Below are 19370 nucleotides of genomic sequence, written 5' to 3'. Positions count from 1 at the left end.
AGTTTATTGAAAACAGTGATATGAAATTGGAAAGTGGGAATGGAAAAAAAAAAAAAAAAGTTGCTGCATTACTGATCCCAACTCTAACGTTAAGAGACGAAGTTGGACCTACTTAGAAGGGCACAAGTCAACAGTGAGTGCAGGGGAAATGGGTAATTTGAGAGAAACATGTGGAGTTACATGGAAAGACAGACTGACAAATGAAGAAGTGAAAGAGAGTTGTGGCGCGGGAGTGGATGTGATAGAAAGCATTAGGAGAAATACATTGAGGTGGTTTGGTCATGTGGAGAGGATAGAAGGTGGGAGACTAACGACGAAAGTCTATGTGAGTGAGGTGGGGGGAAGTGAGGGAGGGGGAGACCGAGGATGAGATGCTGGGATGAAGTTAAGAGGTATATGAAAGAGGGCGTTTTAAGTTGAGGGTAGGGCAACGAAATAGCAGGGGACAGGGCGACGTGGAGGCGATTTGTTTGTGGCCACCTCTTTAGATGACAGACTGATAGGTTATTTTTGTACAGTATTTGTATGATTAATGATCCTTAACTGGAAAATGACTGTAAAAATTAATGGCCGGGAATGGTACTGAAACTCGTTCCCGGACCCTCCCAGGGGCCAGCTTAGAAACATTAACGTCACTGAATTACTGAGGTACTGATTTACCTACAGAGAGACTGATTTAAAATGAGCCTTTTGATGCCTCTGTCGAGCCTTCAGGACAGTTAGATGCCTTCCTAAGACCGCCCAAGATGCTTTGTAGGGTCTTAAATCACAGTAAAATATGGTCAAGTGAAGAATTTTTATAACTACGCCAAGATTCTTTGCAAAAATGTCGTGTAAAATACATCAAATAGCGCTGTTTTTTTTATGATAAATATTGCTTATGCGCCAAGTTATATTCGAAAATATTCTTAAACTGAAAATATTTCTCTAAATACTTCTAGTGTCCTTATGGAAAAGAAGTCAGCTTCATAACGTTCCTAATTTAAGATCTTTTAGTTCTTTCTAGAGCCTCAACTGTCTATAAGTGAACAACGTGGATGGTTGAATTTTAAGTTCTTAATCTCGTTTCTCCAGAAAGCAATCCCAGAAACCAAGCATCATTCCATCCTCATCCTTCATTTTCTTTAATTATGTATATGCAATCCTGGAAAGTTATTTCCTCCAAGGGAAAAAAAAAAAAAAAAAAAAAAACCAGAGGCCCTAGAGATCCATATTCATGATTTTTTTTTTCCCAAGAATCCTGTACACATTGTGTTTCAAAAACTGGAGGTCGTAGGCAAAAGGTAATACACACTGATGAATACGGTTCCTGAGTTGGCCTGTTGCATATATAAAGAACTGAGAATACCCGTACCGCTCTGGGCAAAAAAAAAAAAAAAAAGATACCCCTCTATGCCGGCCGATTTTTTATTTTTTTTTCTGACTAAACGGGCTTTATACATCAATATAAGATCCCTGGCACTAATAAAAGTAATCACGAAAGCCAGATAGTTGATTGAATTCTGTCAGGTTGGTGCCACTCTACCTGTGAAATCTTCAAGGTTACTGAGACAGCAGAGCAGCTGTGAGCTTGTGAACGATTTTGAATTTTATTTTGTGGGTAAATGGGCTTATTACATCAATATAAGATCCCAGGCACTAATAAAAGTAATCACCAAAGCCAGAAAGTAGGTTGAATCGAGTCAGGTTGGTGCCACTCGACCTCTGAAATCTTCAAGGTTACTGAGACAGCAGAGCAGCTGTGAGCCAGAAGACCCACTCGCCTCCCGTGCTCCTAAATCAGTGTTGTAAGCGTAACAGAGAAATGTCTGAAGTCAGCGAGATACTTTATTATCTTCCATTTTACTTCGGTTGCTTGCAATGACTTCTCAGTGCTGCGGGATGTAGATCTACGTCATCGGCGTTATTGAAGAGGACATAGATCTATGACGCTAGCTTGGTACGGGATATTAGGCAACTATAGCATTAGAGAGTTGGACAGAACAGAGGAGAGACTTTACTGCCAGACATATACTACATAGCAGTCGCAATGGAGGAGTGGTGCAAACAGACAGATTAGAAGAGCAGTGGCTATTATAGCCTTGACAGAAATAAGATACAACAGTGTGGCAGAGATAGAGAGAAGTTGAAAGGAATCAGTAAGAGGAGGGGAGCTGATAATATGAAACCTATTGACAGTTAAATGAGTTGTATGTTGTACAGAGGTAAAGTAGGCATGGTGTCGACTTAATATACCTATTCTCTTGGAAACAGATTTTGAAAAAGAATCAATGTGGTGTTTGTGTAACAGGTCCCGAGAGAGTGTAACCCTCAGAATACTGGGAGATGATGCAAGATTGAGTTGTATGTTGCTGAATAATAAATGGTGGGCTGAAAGATGTGGGAACTTAGTGTTTGAATCTTCAAAAACAGCAAAGCTTCTTTTACCTCAGTCAGAAATATGAGCCAAGTCAGAAATTAGGTGTGCCATAGCCTCATCCAATGGCAGCTAAAGCAACTGCTGCAATGGACACTGTGAGATGCAGGTGGAAAATTGAAAAGTGGAGTCATCAGCATATGAGTAGATTGAGTTAGATGTGCAGCTCAGGTAACTGAAGAAAAGAAGGGCGTACGTGACAGGACAGAACTCTGAGGAAAATCTGCGTTGACACTTGCAGGTGAAGAGCAGTTGCCCTTCACAGCAGCACCTACAGAATGACCAGAAATGGGGACAGAGATGAAGCCACCAACAGAATGATAGAAATCATAAGAGGGTGGTTTGGAAATTGATGATATATACCAGGCTCAGTCGAAAGCTATGGAGATAACAAGTGCAGTGGCAAAGCTTTTGCAAAGACCCAAAAGGAAAATGACCAGGAATCAAAAGACTCAGAAAGGAAGATGAAAAGATCGCCATTGAAGCAGCCCTCGCAGAATTGGAAAGCTTATGACAGGAAATTATTTTTCTTGTTTTTTTAATAGATTTGAAAACTTTATAAATACAGTATATTAAATTAAGTGGTCCTTAGTTTGGGGGCTGGAAATAGTCGCCCCTCTTCGGGAAAGACTGAATGAGAGTGAACTTCCAGCAAGGTGGAAAGGTACAAGTTGACAGACAAAGGCGAGAGAGGTTACCTAAGCAGGCTGTCAAAACAGAAGCACATTTCTTGAGAACAACAAGAAGGATCTCATCACGACCATGCACCTAATTAATATTGAGGACAGTGAAGGTAGGAAAGACACCGGTTGAAAATACTTTAATATTAGTGGTGAGGAAGCCAGAAAAGGTAGGAGATGGAGGAACAGCACCAGAATCATGCTAAGTGTGATAGGGTGAGAATGTCTAGGTGAAGAGTTCTTCCTTTTCTGATGAAGAAGCAACTACAGAATCATCAAAGCGGAAAACAGGAGGGAAGGAAGATAAAGTAAAATTGCTAGAAAGCTTTTGGTTAGGTGTCAGTAGGAACAGGAAGCATATGAGTAAGAGGGTCCAGCACATTTAGTAGGAAAGAAATTATTCTTAGTAAGGCAAAGAGGAGACTTGGCACACTTCATGGCAGAAATATAATATGGACGAGATTCAGGGTTAGGTTGGTGCTGGTACCTTTTATAGGCCTTCTACTTGTGGACAGCACGAGAATAGGCATAATTAAACCTTTTCTTTTTTCGCATTAATCAGACAGTAAGAAAAAGGAATGCATGATTCCAAGCCCGAAAGAAGAATCTCTGTAAATCAAGAACCACACTCATTTGGTTCTCGGCCATGGAGGCAATAATAATTCTGAGGAAAATCAAGGATATATTATTTGAGGGGCTCCTAATCTATAGATCCAAAGTGCCACATATGCTACTTCTTGAGAGGGTCAACAGGCCTAGGAGCAGCAAAATGAGATAAGGTGATAAGGCTGTTATAAAAAGAAGTCAATGGAGAGAAAAGATATACCGTAAGCAGAGGGATTTGTTGTAAAGAAAAAGTCAAGTATGTTGGAACTATCTTCAAAGCAGTCAGGGATAAAGGTAGGGTGCTGTACAAGCTGCCCTAGATCATTAAAGATAAAGAAAATGTAGACCTGTACAGCAGCTGGATCAGTGAATGGAAGCGAGAACCAGGTTGGTCGTGAACAATGAAATAACCGAGAATGAAGCTATCAGAGAATGTGGAATTGGAAACAATATGCTCCATCTTAGAAGTATGACAGTCAAAGAATTTTAAAAGTCAGCAGAATTAGGGAAGGAGTGAGTAAACAGAACAGATACACTATCAGAGAATGACAGGTTGCTCTATTTTAAACTGTAGAGAACTCATAGGATTAGCGTCCAGAAACACGATAACAAGACATGTTGTGTACATTTACACAGCAACCACATTTGGCTTAGAAATAAGGATAGAGAAAGTAGAAGGATACTGAGAAGGGTTTGTTATTAAGTGCTTTAGACAACCGAGTAGGTTTAGAAGAGGGAGATTGTGTTCAGGAGAGAGGAAATTCGAGGAAAAACCTTGAACGTTGCTCAAATGAATAGAGGGAGAGAGTAAGACAATGGTACTATAATCGCCGGACGCGAATCTGAGGTTCTCATTATCGTGCCCTGGCAACGTTTCCGTCAACAGTGCGTCCGATTTCGTGTAAAATATGATAGGCCTGTGATTTGAGCATAATATGTTTGTGTATAATAATATTCATGTATAACATATTCGTGTATAATAATATGATTCGTGTATAATATGTTACGATATCGGACTCACTGTTGACAGGCAGGTTGCCAGGGTACGATAAAGGCAACTTCACATTCCTGCACCGCGACTGTAGGCATCTCACTTGATTGGCATCGGGAAATGAGAGGATGGAGGGGCATTAAATTTTTTTGTCCCCCCGGGGACTCCAAGGTTGAATGTTGAGATGTCATTTTTTGAAATTTTGACACAGAAAGTGTGGTGTGTATTGTGCATGTACTTTGCTGTAGAAAGTTTAAGAAAAATGTATAGGAGAGTTTGCTGCCTACTTCTCGTGTTACCAAAACACTAAAAAAAAAAAAAAAAAAAAAAAATCAGCAAAGGAGAGTAGAAGCTATTTCTGAGGGCTGGTGAAACGGAGGATCCAGCTCTTTCTACTACAGGCTTTCCATCAATCTCATGAGCGAATAACTAAAACAATACGCGCAAATACGTATATCCATTGAATCCTATTGATAATTTCTCGAGTATGGAAACAAACAGTACTTCATGATACCTAATTCTATTATCCCTTTCAATATCATATCTGTATGTTCACTCTCTCAGTTCATTTAACATAAGACTTGACTTTATAATTAAGCTATGGTCAGGACATTCTGTCTATCTGTCTATCTATCTGTTGCCAGACGCCTTAATCCCGTAAGGTGCGGCCACAAACAAATTGCCTCCATGTCGCACTGTCCCCCGCCATTTCACTGCCCTGCTGCCAGTTCGCACCCCCTTCTCTCATACACATTCCCACTCCATCCCTCCATCTCATCCTTGGCCTCTCTCTCCCTCTACCCCTCTCCACATCACTCATATACACTCTCCTCGTCAGTCTCTCACTCTCCATCCTCTCCACACGGCCAAACCATCTCAGTGTGTTTCTCCTATCGCTTCCTGTCACATCCACATCCACACCACAACGCTCCTTCACATCTTCAATTGTCAGTCTGTCTCTCCGTGTGACTCCATATGCTCCTCTCAAATAACTCATTTCAACTGCTCTCACTCTTGACTTCTGTCCCGCCAACAAGGTCCAAGTTTCACATCCGTACGTTAGAGTTCGTATCATAATAATGTCATGTGGTAACTTTTTCACTTCCATGCTCACTTCCCTGTTTCTTATCGCTGTTTTCAAGGAACCGGCAACCTTCCTTCCTTGTTGTACCCTTTCAAGCACTTCACTCTCCAAACTTCTATCCATACTCATCACACTAAACGCACTCACATTTTCCATTTCCTCCTTATCCAGCCTCACTGTACATTCACTGACATCACTTGTTTCGAAGACCACAGCTTTACTCTTCCTTACATTCACCTTTAGATTCCGTTTCTTACACACACTCCCAAACTCATCCACCTAGCCATGCAGCTCCCCTTCGTCTTCACTTAACAACGCAGTATCATCTGCAAAAAACAGTACAGGGAGTGTCGAAACACTGTCTTCTCTCATTAGGACCACTCCAACATCCACTGCCCTACCTTGTATCTCTTTTATAACCCCATCCATATACACATTGAACAACCATGGAGACATGACACATCCCTGTTTCAATCCAACCTTCAAGTAGAAAAATTAACTCAGTTCACTATCCACACTCACTGCAGCCTTAGCACCCTCATACATACTCTTCACAGCATTCAACAACTTCCCATCTACTCCATATATTCTTAATACTTTCCACAATCCTTGTTCATCCACCCTGTCATATGCTTACTCCAACTCCATGAAGGCCACATACAACTTCTTTCCCTTCTCTAGAAACTTTTCCACTAAAGATCCAAGAATGAATATCTGATCTACACAACCTCTTCCCTTCCTAAAACCTCCTTATTCTTCTTCAACTTACTACTCGGTTATTTCCATAACTCTGTCAATAAGTATCCTACCATATACTAAGAAGACAAATGCCCCTATTATTACCACACACCTCTTTTTCCCATTTTCCATTGTACAAGGGAATAATTATTCCTGACTTCCAATCCTCCAGGACTCTACCTTCGTCCCAGTCCAATCTGCACACCTTCCACATTCATTCTACTACTATCTTTCCCCCACGCTTCAGCATTTCGCCATACACTCCATCAATTCCTGGGGCTTTTCCCATTTTGACTTTCTTCATTGCTTCCACAACTTCCATCCTACTGATTTCTGCCTCTCCTCTCACATCCCTCCTTCTCCCAGCCATTCCCCAGCCATTTATATTCGCATTACTTTCATTCTCTATGTTCAACAATGTCTTATAGTGTTCTCTCCATCTGCTCACTTTTTCTCCCTTCTCCACTAGTAATCTACCATTTTTATCTTTCACTCCTTGACCAATTTCATGGCCACCCTGTCTAACTCTCTTTACCTCTATCCAGAACATTTTCTTACATCCCCTACACTTTACAAATTCCTTCCAAATTCCTCATCCACTCTCTTCTCACCTCTCTCTTCCTCTCTACATATAACTCTCTCTTCCATGTTTCAACTTCTTTCACGCCCCTGTTTCTCATCCACTCAATATATGCTTTCTTCTTTTGTGCCACAGCCTGTCTCACCTCTTCATTCAACCATGCTGTTCCTTGCACCCTCTTTCGTCTTCTCTTCTCCCCACACACCACCTCAAATGCTGCACAGATTTCTTCTGTGAATATCTTGCACACACATTCCACGTCCCTCATGTGCTCCAATCCATATTTACCCAATTGCTCCTCCACTTCTCTCTTATATTCTGCCTCTTTCACTTCCTCTTGTAACCTTTCCACTCTCCTTGCGTATACTACTTCCTCCTGTCCTTCCCTTCTTCTATTTCTCCATTTCAGTAGGACCTTGATTCTCACCACCACCAAGTGGTAGTCAGAAAGTCCACCCCCCCCCAACCTCTATATGCTCTTGTATCCATTACACACCTTCGCATCCTTTCATCCACACACACATAATCAGTCATTGCCTTCCGTTCATTCAGTTCACCACCCACCCTTCTCAACACTCGCCATGTATACCTATGGATCATTTTGTGCCTGAAGCGGGTATTGGCTCTCACCAACCCCCTCCCAGCACAGTAAGTCCACTATAGCACTGCCATTCTCTTCTACCTCAGCAGGCACACCCCACTCACCAACTACTCCATCTACCTTCACATTCCCTGCTTTATCATTCATATCACCAATCAAAAACACTCTCTCATTCCTCTCCAGCTTTTCCATGCACACTTCTACATTTGTCCAGAACTCTTCTCTCAGTCTTCTAGCACGATCTTGCCTTGGTGCATACACGCACACAGTCGCCCACATAGTCCAACTTTGAATCCTACCCACATAATCCTTGGACCAACCGATCCATACCCTTATATTCTCCTTCCATCTGTTACTCACAACAATACACACTCCTTCTTTTGCCCTCTCATTCTCACCTACTCCCGCACATTCCCCATCCATACTCCCATTCTCTCACAGTCTCACCTCGCCATTTAGTTTCAGTTAATCCACATACATCCACTTTCGCACCCTCAGGCACCTGGACAATCACTCTCTCTCACCTCATCATTTGCACCCCTTACATTCCAAGTAGCCATACGTATCGTGTCCTTTATTCGGTCCTTAGTCGTCACCTTTTGGTAAGTCCTGGTCCGAGGCTTCTTGTTCTTATCTTTAGTTAGTTGTACTGTAGGTGGGGGCTCTCACCATCCACTCACTCGATGTAGTGCTGCTGTCGGGTGTCTGCCCTTTCCTCTCCTCCATCCTTCTTTCCTTCCATCCTCTTCTATCTTCCTTTACTTCATTCTTTCCTTGTCCTTCTGCCTACGGGTAACTGTACACTCCCTCTTATGTCTTTCTTTCCTTCATTCTTTCCTCGTCCTTCTGCCTGTGGGTGACTCTACACTGAGTGACAAGCCAAATGGTTTCCTGTACACCAGGAAACCATTTACTATGCTGGGTGGTAACCATATAACCAAATTTTGGCACCTGGTGGTTTAGTGAGTAATTATTGCGCTCCAATCGGATTAAGCCGGTGAAGGTTTATATCCAAGGGATGGTTGGGGTTGATTGCCTATGTAATGCCACTCAGGGATGAGTGAGGCTGGTCACTCTCATCTTAAATGTCGGGACCAACTGCTTAGCCCCGGGCTCCTACGCTCCTCATGGGGCAATGTAGGATTGGATGATGGATGGATGGATCGATGTTTTCCGGGGAGGGGCACTAACCCTCCGCCAACTCAGTGTCACGTAAGAAACACTTGTTGATTGGTCATAAGGTTACCACCCAGCGTTGTAAAAGCTTTCCTGGTTTACATGAAATAATTTGGCTTGCCACTCAGTGTAGAGCTACCCTAAAAACAGAGTACCACTACACTAAGTGAGTGGATGGTGAGTGCCCCCACCTACCGTATTCAATACTGCAAATTTTTTGTCGCAAAGCAGCTTAATTCAGATGAGACTTTTCACATCTTGACCAATCGCTTGATGTCTTCAGGTTACGTGTGACGATGATCAGTTCCGGTGTGCCAACAACAAATGCATCCCCAAGTTAAGTCAGTGTGACGGTGATGACGACTGCGGTGACGGCAGTGACGAGAACTGTTTAAATGTAAGTATACGAGAATGAAGGTAACTAAAGTGAACTGGTGTATATCTTTGTCCAGAGGTAATAATTCAAGCAAGAAGCTGTCAGTGAATTGTTGATTGTTATTAGTATTGTTTTATGTATTACGAGACACGTTGACACATTATGCTGCCACACTAGATGTCATTAGCAATATGGAATCGGAAAAACTAAGAGAATTCTAGAGCTGATCAGTTGTGTACATAAAAATACTGAGAAAACGGGCTAGCTCATGCATTAGAATTCATCTGAAATAATATGTAGCTATGAAAGTGGTTTGTAGGAAATAGGCAAAGGCGGGAAGTTTATAAGAGCAATGACCACAGAAGTAGCACACACGCCCAAGAGGAAGGGAGGAAGGAAGGGAGGGGTTGGAGACTGACGCAATGAAATATTGTATGTGGTGAGCCCCCCTACCCCCCACACAAGAGTGCAGAACCCCACAAATATAAAGAATCTCATTATTTAAGTAGAAATACGGAAACACTGACTCAGTTTAGCACTCATAACCTCTACGAAGCTGAATTTTCCATGCCTTTTATAGGTAATATTGGTATTTCTGTGGTAGATCACGAGAGAGACAACAAGGATACTGAGTCATGATGATGGATTAATGAGTTTGATGCCGACGGTAAGAGGATAATCATGGGGATGATTGTGTCGAACTGAATGTCTGATGAACTGAACTTTTCAAACACTAAATATATTTTTTCCTCAGGCTGAAGTTAATGAGTAATCAGAAATATGGTGCTCCAAACTTTTATCTCAGGGGTTTTGTCTTGTACTGGATGATGTAAGAATTCGGATGAAAAGTGAAAATAGGGTTATCAGTGTATGAGCCGATAGAGCTAGATTATTAATAAGAAGGGAGTAGGCAGTCGACGACAAGACAGAACTCTTATAAACACTACCACTGATATCTTTAGAAGAAAAGCGTTTGTCTACAGTACGATATCAGCTATGGAATGAACAGGAAAGAAGCTTAAGAGGAAGGCACAGAATAGGATATAATGCCTCGGAAGGAAGTTGGGGAACCAAGATTTGTGCCAGACTCTGCCAAAGGCCTTTGGTTTTTAAAGTGCAGCAATAATTGTGCATCAATATAAGTTCCCTCGAAATACAGATAACAGGAGAGTTAGGAATGAGGACGCTGCCCTGACAGATTTCATACTGTTAGTTTGAAAGATGGATATGGGAAGAAAGGTAATTCATAATTTCCCTGTTAAGGTAACATTAAATGGTTAGTAAAGAAGACATCCGACGACAATACGTAGGGGGTGGTGAACATATTTAAGGACAGACTGAAAGAGAAAAAATTTCCTGAAAGGAGTGTACATATTACAAAGACAGAAGTGTTTGATTGTCCGGTTGTCACTAAGAAGACATCGAGCAGTGCTCTATACCATATATGTATCGAACCAATTAATGGCAAAAAGCAGTGTTTTGAAGATACGTTAGTGACATACAAAGTTGTAGAGGAGACGGGGTTGTAGAAACAATACAGAAATGGTTCAACGTAGGTCTAATTGCAAATGTATTTGAAAAATTCATATTTACAAAATAAATCATCAGACACAGAGTTATGTATGTTGAAGAGGGCCAGGAATACGGTTATTTATCTATATATTTTTTTTTTAGGGGGTGGGGAGCCAGATGACAAACGGAGGCAGAAAAGTTTGCACTTGAAAATTCATTACACTAGCGCTTAGGAGCAAGTGTTAGTGTTATGTTTCGAGCTGTGTGTGTGTGTGTGTGCGTGTGTGTGTGTGTGTGTGTGTGTGTGTGTGTGTGTGTGTGTGTGTGTGTGTGTGTGAAATAACTCAAACAGGTTTGATACAATCGTAACCAAATTTGGTGAAAATGTTGAGGATCATCCAAAAAGTAAACCTGCTATTCTTTAGTATACTAAATTGGAGTCAGGACACATGGCAAGCTCAGCTTATCCTAATCGGTTTTGTTATCTAGTTTATACAAAACTTTGCGGAAGTCCTGAAGATAAGTCATGAATGTAAACAATTTTGAAAACAATCCGTCAAAGGTCAGGATCAGAAGGAAAGGTAAGCTCAAACAGTCTTAATCTGATATGAATGGAGATGTTAAGCTTCAGGCAAGATTGGGGTTCATATCTGATAACAATGAGTCAGATACAGGTCCTAGGGTAAAATCAAATTTTGACCCGTGTATTTGTCTGTTAGCTAAAGTAACTAAAACAGTTTTAATTCGATGAATTGAGGAACACCTAAGAAATTGGCCAACTGTATTTTAGAACAATAAGTCAAGTTCATGGTAGTTTGACAAGGTCAACTCATAAAGTTTTTATACAACCTTGACTGAACTATGCTGATGGGTTCATGTTAAAACAAGAATAAAGCTTCGATTTTGAGAAAAATCAGGCAAAGGACAAGGTATCAGGGAAAGATTAATAATCCAGGTCACTTGACGAATTCAATTCATATAGTTTGGATTATATTTGAGGCAAAGTTGTTTCAAGGGTTAATGGTTAAGCCAGAATGAGACTATTTCATCATGTGACTAGTCTGGCAAAGGTCAAGGGCAAAGAACAAAGTCAAATATTATTGCCTTAAATCAACTGGTGGGTTCGAGTGTTGCTCTCTCTCAGGTATCTACTTGGTGCATTGAAAATGGCCGAAGTTGTTCTTAGAAAGGCTAAGAACAGACGTAGCATGAATCTCTGCAGAAGTCTACAGTGCACGTGATTCGTGGATAGGCTTCGCGTGATTGTGGGGAGAAATCTAAATTTTGGTTCTTCAGCATTCGAGTCATTCTTTCCGTACAATTACATGGCGGCTTGCCTCTTATTTTTATTTTTATTTTTTTCCATTTTCATTAAGTTTTGCATATGACACTTAAATGAACCCGGTGTTCCAAACTACCGGCTTTTCATTGCAACTTATATAGTTGAGGCATGGGGTTGGCTGCATTCTCCCTAATAATGGTTTCTTTTAGCTGAAAAGAATGCGAGGCTTATTTCTAAATCCCTTCCCCTTAAGTTGACTCCACTTCCAGGTAGAAAAAAAAAAAATGAGTACAATCTTAAGAATCAGGAATACGCTGTTACTTATCGATTACGATATGATCATTGGATCAGTGCAGCTGACCAATTAATACCCTTTCAGTGCCGCGCTAGTGAAAAAGAACATTTATTTTGCACTGTATGTCTTATTTTTTCTCTCTCTCTCAGACATAAGGAAATTTCTCTCAATGCACAAAATGACTGAAATAGTCTGAAGTCTGAGCGTCCGAAGTTTCACTTAAACCTGTTTTTTAATAGCGGATATATATATATATATATATATATATATATATATATTGTATCTATCTATATCTATCTATCTATATGCGGTGAATTTGTGTAACCAGAGATTTCATGAAATCCCTAGTCAGCTCGTGAAATGAGTGTCAATTGGATTGGATTAATTTGGACTAGGTTAATTTAGGTTGCGGTTAGGATAAGCTGGGATAATCTAGGTTAAGCTTAGGTAGCTACTTTACTTCGGTTAAGTTAGGTTAGGTCAATTTAAATGAACGGTAAGTAATGTTAGGCATTCGTCTAAATTAGCCTAACCTAGCTAAACTTTTACACATTTCTACGTGCCTAGTAGAGGTTTGGTTCCTGGATGGATGTTGCCTTTGCGTCTCTCCACTTAGTTTACAGGGGCGCCATAATGTGCTCCACCTCAAACCGCTGTTGGGTTCTATGTTTACTACCCATTATTGTAAAAGATTTCCGGAAAAAAAGAAAAGTAGGCTTGTCACTCAGCTCCGAGCCACTTGACGAAGTAGCAAGCTTAGCAAGAGCATTTTCTTATAGCCAAAGCCATCAAGGGTGGTACAGTATTAAAGATATGCTGTTATATTTAGAACCTCGAGGGAAATTATTGGTGCCGAAATAGAGTTGCATGGAAGTTATAATTGCCAAATCGAAATATTAACCATAGCCGAGTAGTCTGTGACGCTGTTACAGACGAAGCAGGAATGGAAATTATTAATTCGAACTGTTAAGGAAGTTATTATAATGAGAGCAGTCAAGAAAATTATGATATTCAGAACTATGAAAATACTTCTAATGGCCAGTCAGGAAAGATAACATATTCAGAACAATCGAGAAAAGTATTTTAGTCAGGTCAGTGAGGGACATTCTCATTGGCAGAGCAGTCAGAGATGTTGCTGCAGCCAGAGTAGTCAGTGGATTAATAAAGTTAGAGCAGTTATGGGAGTTGTTATAATCAGAGCATTTTTAGAAGTTGGTGCGGTTGGAGCAGCCAGGAATGTTATGATTAGAGCAGTTGGGGCATGTATTATAATGTGCAGATGGGGCAGGTATTATAATCAGAACAGTCAAAGCAATTGAAGAATATATTATAATCGGTAAAGTCAAGAATAAGGAACAACTCTGAGACCGTATTACAAGAGGACAGTAATCAGTATAACCCAGTGCATCAGGAAATCATTAACTTGAATGTTTTTAATACACTGACCTCTTCTATATTTCGTACTTGCTATCACCAGATGGTCATCATTAGTTTTCGAATGATTTTAAACTCCTCAGAGAAAGCATAGTCCTTCTTAACTTTTCTAAGTAAGAAAGATCTGTTACAAGCTGATTAAAGTGGCCTGGAGATCACAGGAATGAACTAGAGAACAATGTCACGGTACTGACGCTCAATAACGAGGCAGAGAATTTGCATCACACAGTGTTACACAACAGGTACAAACTGAGCGCCAGGTAATGTTAGCGTTTAAGGCCTCACAGCAAGAACGAGCAGACAAGCATATTAGAAAAATTATACTTGCAGAGACCATTTGTATGTTTATAAGAGAAGAATCTTGAAAATCACCAGGTTGAGAATATCAATAGTTATCACAATTAGAGAGAAAAATGAATAGTAGAGAAACAAGTATTCAGGGAACACTATCTTCAGGGCAGTCAAAAAATACAGGGTCGTGAAAACATGCCATATTCATAAGTTTTTGTAATTTCAAATATATTTCTCACTTCAGTTCCAGTGCCAGCCAGGACAGTTCCAGTGTGTCACTTCACATGCATGTATCTGGGCCATCTGGAAGTGTGACGGTGATAACGACTGTAGCGACGGTAGCGACGAGCAAGACTGTCCCACTACTCAGTCTCCCACAACTGAGCCTACCACGGTAATAGAACCACAGATTACTTTCGACATTATGTTTAAAAACCGAGTGTGCTAACGTGCAAGCCATCCCCAAATGTTGACGGTTATTGATGAAACACCTGCATTTGTTGAATGTGATCAGCCTGGATCTCACATTAGAATGTAGTCAGCAATTATAAAGACAGACTAAACATGTTCCATCATCATCACTTACGCTATCTCTCTCTCTCTCTCTCTCTCTCTCTCTCTCTCTATACCGGTATATATACATGGAACTTTTGAAGCCAGTCGACCAAGGAACACGGTAATAAGACTGGGGTAACGAGCGTTAGTAATAAGAATGAGAATATCACAAACATCACCAACAAGAAATAGAGAAAACACAAAGAATTTCCACTACAGGAAATATAAATAGGAAGGTTATTCCTACCAACTGCTCCTTTAACCATAAGAGATGGTAGAAGAAAAAAAAAATCATATGATAATTGGAAAGGACAAAAAGAGATACAGGGAGAAGTACTATGTTGTCCCTAATCTCCGATCAACATTTTCAGAAGCAAAATGCAACCACAAAACAGTCACTGCATTAATTCATCGTGTCAATCACGCGGAAGAATAACAACAGATAGTATAATGATAGTTACTCAAAACTGAGATGTATTCGTAGTCTGAGGTCTAACCACTGTTTCTCGCCTTATTCCAGTTATTTCATGGTGCAAATAGGCAATTGCTTTTTCTTCTTTGTTTGTATATTATCATTCACCTTGAGATTCTTCTAATTATATCTCATCTCAGTATACAGTGTATTGTTATTTGATTTATACCCGCGTTGCAACACAACAGGCACATGACAGCATCGTAAACTGATTTTGCTATTGCATTTGTTCTCCATGGAGAATACTCTGAAAGTAGATGTGCACTATCTTCCTATGCACTCAGAGAAAACATAGAAACTGCATACCCAGCCCTGCGATATGTATGCTGGTTTCATTGGAATCCATATTCTCACATTCCCCTATTTAAAATCTGTTTTATTTTTGGGAGGGTTGCTGAACCCCCCCAAGAATCACCGGGGAGTCACGCTCACCAAATATCTCATTAGGAATGAAACTTCATTGTACATGAGCTATAATAGCAAAGGCTTACTTGCCCTCCTTTCACTATTTCTGAGAATTTTAAATTAGGTGAAGCGGTTCATCTCCTCAAAAACTAGTTGGAAAACCGTAAATAACTGAAGACCTTCGGAGTAACCAGACGAACTTAGCTGTGAAGTTTCATTCACATCCTCCCCTATTTTCGATTATTTTATTTTTGTGAGGAGGGCCGACCCCTCCCCCCCCAAAGAATGATTAGAAGGATCTCCTACTTCTGATCGTTTTATTTTTGGGAGGGCTGACCCCCCCAAGAAAACTGGGGGGATAACGCTCCTCAATTATCGCATTACAGATGATAGTCTATTGTACGACATGCACTAAAACGTCAAAGCTATATATCACATCTTTCTCTTATTTGGTATCGTTTATAAGTTTTGGAGGCTAACCCCTTAAAAATAATGATGGAAATTTTTGTACAGCGGAAGACTCAATCATGGAATCTGACTAACTTTCCTGAGAAGTTTCGTTGAAATCCATGTGCTCACTTTCCCCAGGTTCTGATCATTTTTCATTTTTGAAAGGGGGTGGGTTGACCTTCGCAAGAATCACTGGGAGGTCACACTTCCCAAACAATCGCTTTATGGATGAGAGTCCATTGTGCAACAGGTTAAAGATATCAAAGCCATATCTGCCTTACATTCTCTGTTTCTGAGAATGTTTTATTTGGTGAGTGAGGATGATCCCCTTACAAACTATAGCTGGGATTTTTTTTTTTTTTTTTTTATAATGGAAAACCCTTCCAGCAAAGCTACGAACTCAAGTGGGGAGCTTCATTCAAATCCATCAAATAGCCTTGGAGGAATTAGCACACACACACACACACACACACACACACACACACACACACACACACACACACACACACACACACACACACACACACACACACAAACAAACAATTAATCTAGCTTTGCGGTATAGGGCACGTTGCCGAAAATGATACCGTCCTACTTCGCAGAATAACTGATAATCTTTCATTGCAATCAAAACATGAATCCTATAACACCCAGTGGTAAACGCTCATGTCCCCTCCTCGCACACCACCACAATTTCAGATCATCCTAAGCTTATTCTTTGACCCCCACGGCCATCGTTTTACCTCCACCTCTCACACTGCCGTTCCTGAAAGATCTACTCTCAGCTCACAGTCTCGAGAATGCTCTTTATCCAAAAACATACTTCCGTTCTCCAGCCCCATCGACCACAAGCATTTCTGCTCAATCCACTCATTATTATGCTCACCAAGTTCATTTCTTTATTCTCGCTTTGACAATATCGTGGCGCGACATAGGTCAAGCAGCTGACCAGCACGCTTGTTATAAACATGTAATAGGCGTCCACACTGAAAGTGTGGGACGTGTTCGAGCGAGGGAGCGAGCAAGACAGGCAATGCTGAATACTGTCTCATGTGGCTCATCATCTTCCTATGATTTTCTGACCTGAAAATACTAAAAAGAACTAATTAGATTACACCAAAAATATGCCCTCGCACTTCCTAAAACCAATACTTCTCTTGTATTAATTTTTGGTCTAGGGCGTCAGACCTAGCAGGTTAATAATGACTTTGCTTTTTGCTCACTCACAAAAATTACTTTTACCAAATCTCTCGGTGCACTCTGATTCGAATCAGAAATCAGAAATTTAGTTTCTTTCAACGATCAGGGTATTGTATTAGTTTGACTCGGATTCAATCAAAAAATCCCCCCCCCCCCTCCAAATAAAAATAAGCCAGACAGGTGTTTTTGGTTCTGAGAAGGCAAATCCTGGTTGCTCTGAGTAATCGTCAGTGAATACTGCTGCACTACTCACGCAACCTTAAACCGTTATTTCCTGCATAGTTGGCTGTTACACTATTCTGCCTTATAAAAAATAATTTCCGCGACTTACGGAAAAACTATTGGGAATTACGGGTTGCCTATGAAATGAAAATAATTGGGGATTTTTATGCAATTTCCAAATTGGTGTCTATCTTTCTTGTAACTTCAAAATTGGCTGAGATATCCAAAAAAGTTCGCTACTATACTACAGTTTTCCTCCCGACCCCCTGCCCCCATTTCTTGGTGAAGCGATAAATCTTTTGCTCGGGTACATACGTCAGGGATCCAAACTGTGACTAAATGTGGTGTTCTCGCTCGTTTCGCTCGCTCGAACAAAAAAATAACAACTTGCTAATAATACTGTAAGGATCATAAGCATAAGTAAAATGGAATGTAGTCCCTGGTTTGCCTGTATCACTTTTATTAACTTATTTAGTAAGCAAATCAGTAGTTGATTCTCAACTTCATTCTCTTACTATTAGCATCCCCATTAATGGGTGCGTGTGAGACATTGCAATGGTAGGAAAATTATAATGGTGTAGTGTAACAAAGTGGAAATATGACAGTTACGAAATATATGTGGGTTGTAAAACTTAAATTAGAGGGAATAGACTGTAGCACCAGTTGAACAGGGCAGTACTGCCAAGGTGGATGGATAGCTTAGGAAGAGCTGGAGCTCCCGTTTCATCAGCCCTCTGAACTAGCTTTTGACCATCCCCATTTACTGAACCTCCTCATATCAATAACACAGAGACTAGGCAAGCATACTCTCCTATACAATCTCCTTGGTCTTTCAACAGCAAACTACATACACATTACACACCACACGTCCTTTTCTTTGAAAAAAAAAAAAAAAAAAAAAAACACCTCAACACCCAGCCCCAGAGTTCCCCAGGGGTTGGGGAATCATAAAAGCCCACAAAATCTGTCCTTCTCCCAGTGACAGCCAAGAGAGATGATTGGAACCACGGTCTGACTCACTTCTTCATTTCTGTAACATACGTGGCATTTCCTTTAATTTTCTCTCCGATGAACACCACCTCTCTTCATCCAAACCTCATCTTCTCTTCCTTACTGAGCCTCAGATGTCTGAAGTGGGTGGTAGCAAACCCTTCGCTGTATCCCCCTACATTCTCTGTACTCACTTCAAAGTCAAAGGTGGCTGTTGTGTGTATGTACGTATCAAAATATCTTCCTCTCGTGTTCCTGAAGTAGAATCTCCTGAATACTCTACTTTCTGGCAATGGCTATCCCTTCATTCTGTGTCTAAATATATCTGTGCTGTTTACTTATCCCCTAATTCTACTGCTTGTGAATAAGTTGGCTATCTTGCTTCCATGATGGAACACATCCTGTCAATTTCTCTTTTCTCTAAAATTTCCAGTTAAGGTGATTTCAGTGTTCACTACCACCTTTGGCTCTCCTCTCCATTCACTGATCCACCCAATGTACAAGCCCACATCTTTTCTATCCTTAATGATCTGGAGCATCGTGTACAACACCCTACCTGTATCCTTGAATGCCTTCGAGTTTCAACATACTTGACTTTTTTTGTTGTTTTTTTTTGCAGCTAATCCTTCTGTTTATGCCGTTAATCTTTTCTCTCCACTGGGTCCACTGGGCTCCTCTGGTCAAACAGTATCCCTCAACCTGTCCTATCCCTCCAGTAAGGCCTGTGGACCCACCCTAGAAGCGAAAGCTATGGCACTTTCGAGCTGCTGATTGGAAGGCCCTCAGGCAGTACGTCTTTGATTTTCCCTGGATTGATTATTGCCTCTATAGCCGAGAGCCATCTGTGTGTGCCTCGCGCATTATAGAGCTAATTCTGTCGGGGATGGAAGTATATAATCCTTTCTTATCCTGTGACTAATGCAAAAAAAAAAAAAAAAAAAGGTTTAATCACGCTTGTTCTAATGATGTCCACAAGAAGAGGGCCTTCAAGAGGTACCAAAGTCAGCACACCCC

General features: G+C 40.7%; 1 protein-coding gene across 1 annotated transcript in view; it reads left to right on the top strand.

The window, feature by feature from the left end:
• Positions 1 to 19370, top strand: part of LOC145413689 (uncharacterized) — a 95206-nt gene that overhangs the window by 62539 nt on the left and 13297 nt on the right. Inside the window, exons 9-10 of the mRNA XM_080283344.1 lie at positions 9156 to 9269; positions 14307 to 14456. Of these exons, the coding sequence (XP_080139470.1) occupies positions 9156 to 9269; positions 14307 to 14456 (264 nt within the window). The remainder of the gene's footprint in view (positions 1 to 9155; positions 9270 to 14306; positions 14457 to 19370) is intronic.

This window comes from Coenobita brevimanus, chromosome 97 (assembly GCF_032717465.1).
Source record: "Coenobita brevimanus isolate Jiangsu-jjx chromosome 97, ASM3271746v2, whole genome shotgun sequence".
In the NCBI taxonomy this organism is placed as follows: Eukaryota; Metazoa; Arthropoda; class Malacostraca; order Decapoda; family Coenobitidae; genus Coenobita; species Coenobita brevimanus.
The sequence above is the reverse complement of the archived record's forward strand: the minus strand, read 5'-3'. Positions and strand labels throughout refer to the sequence as shown.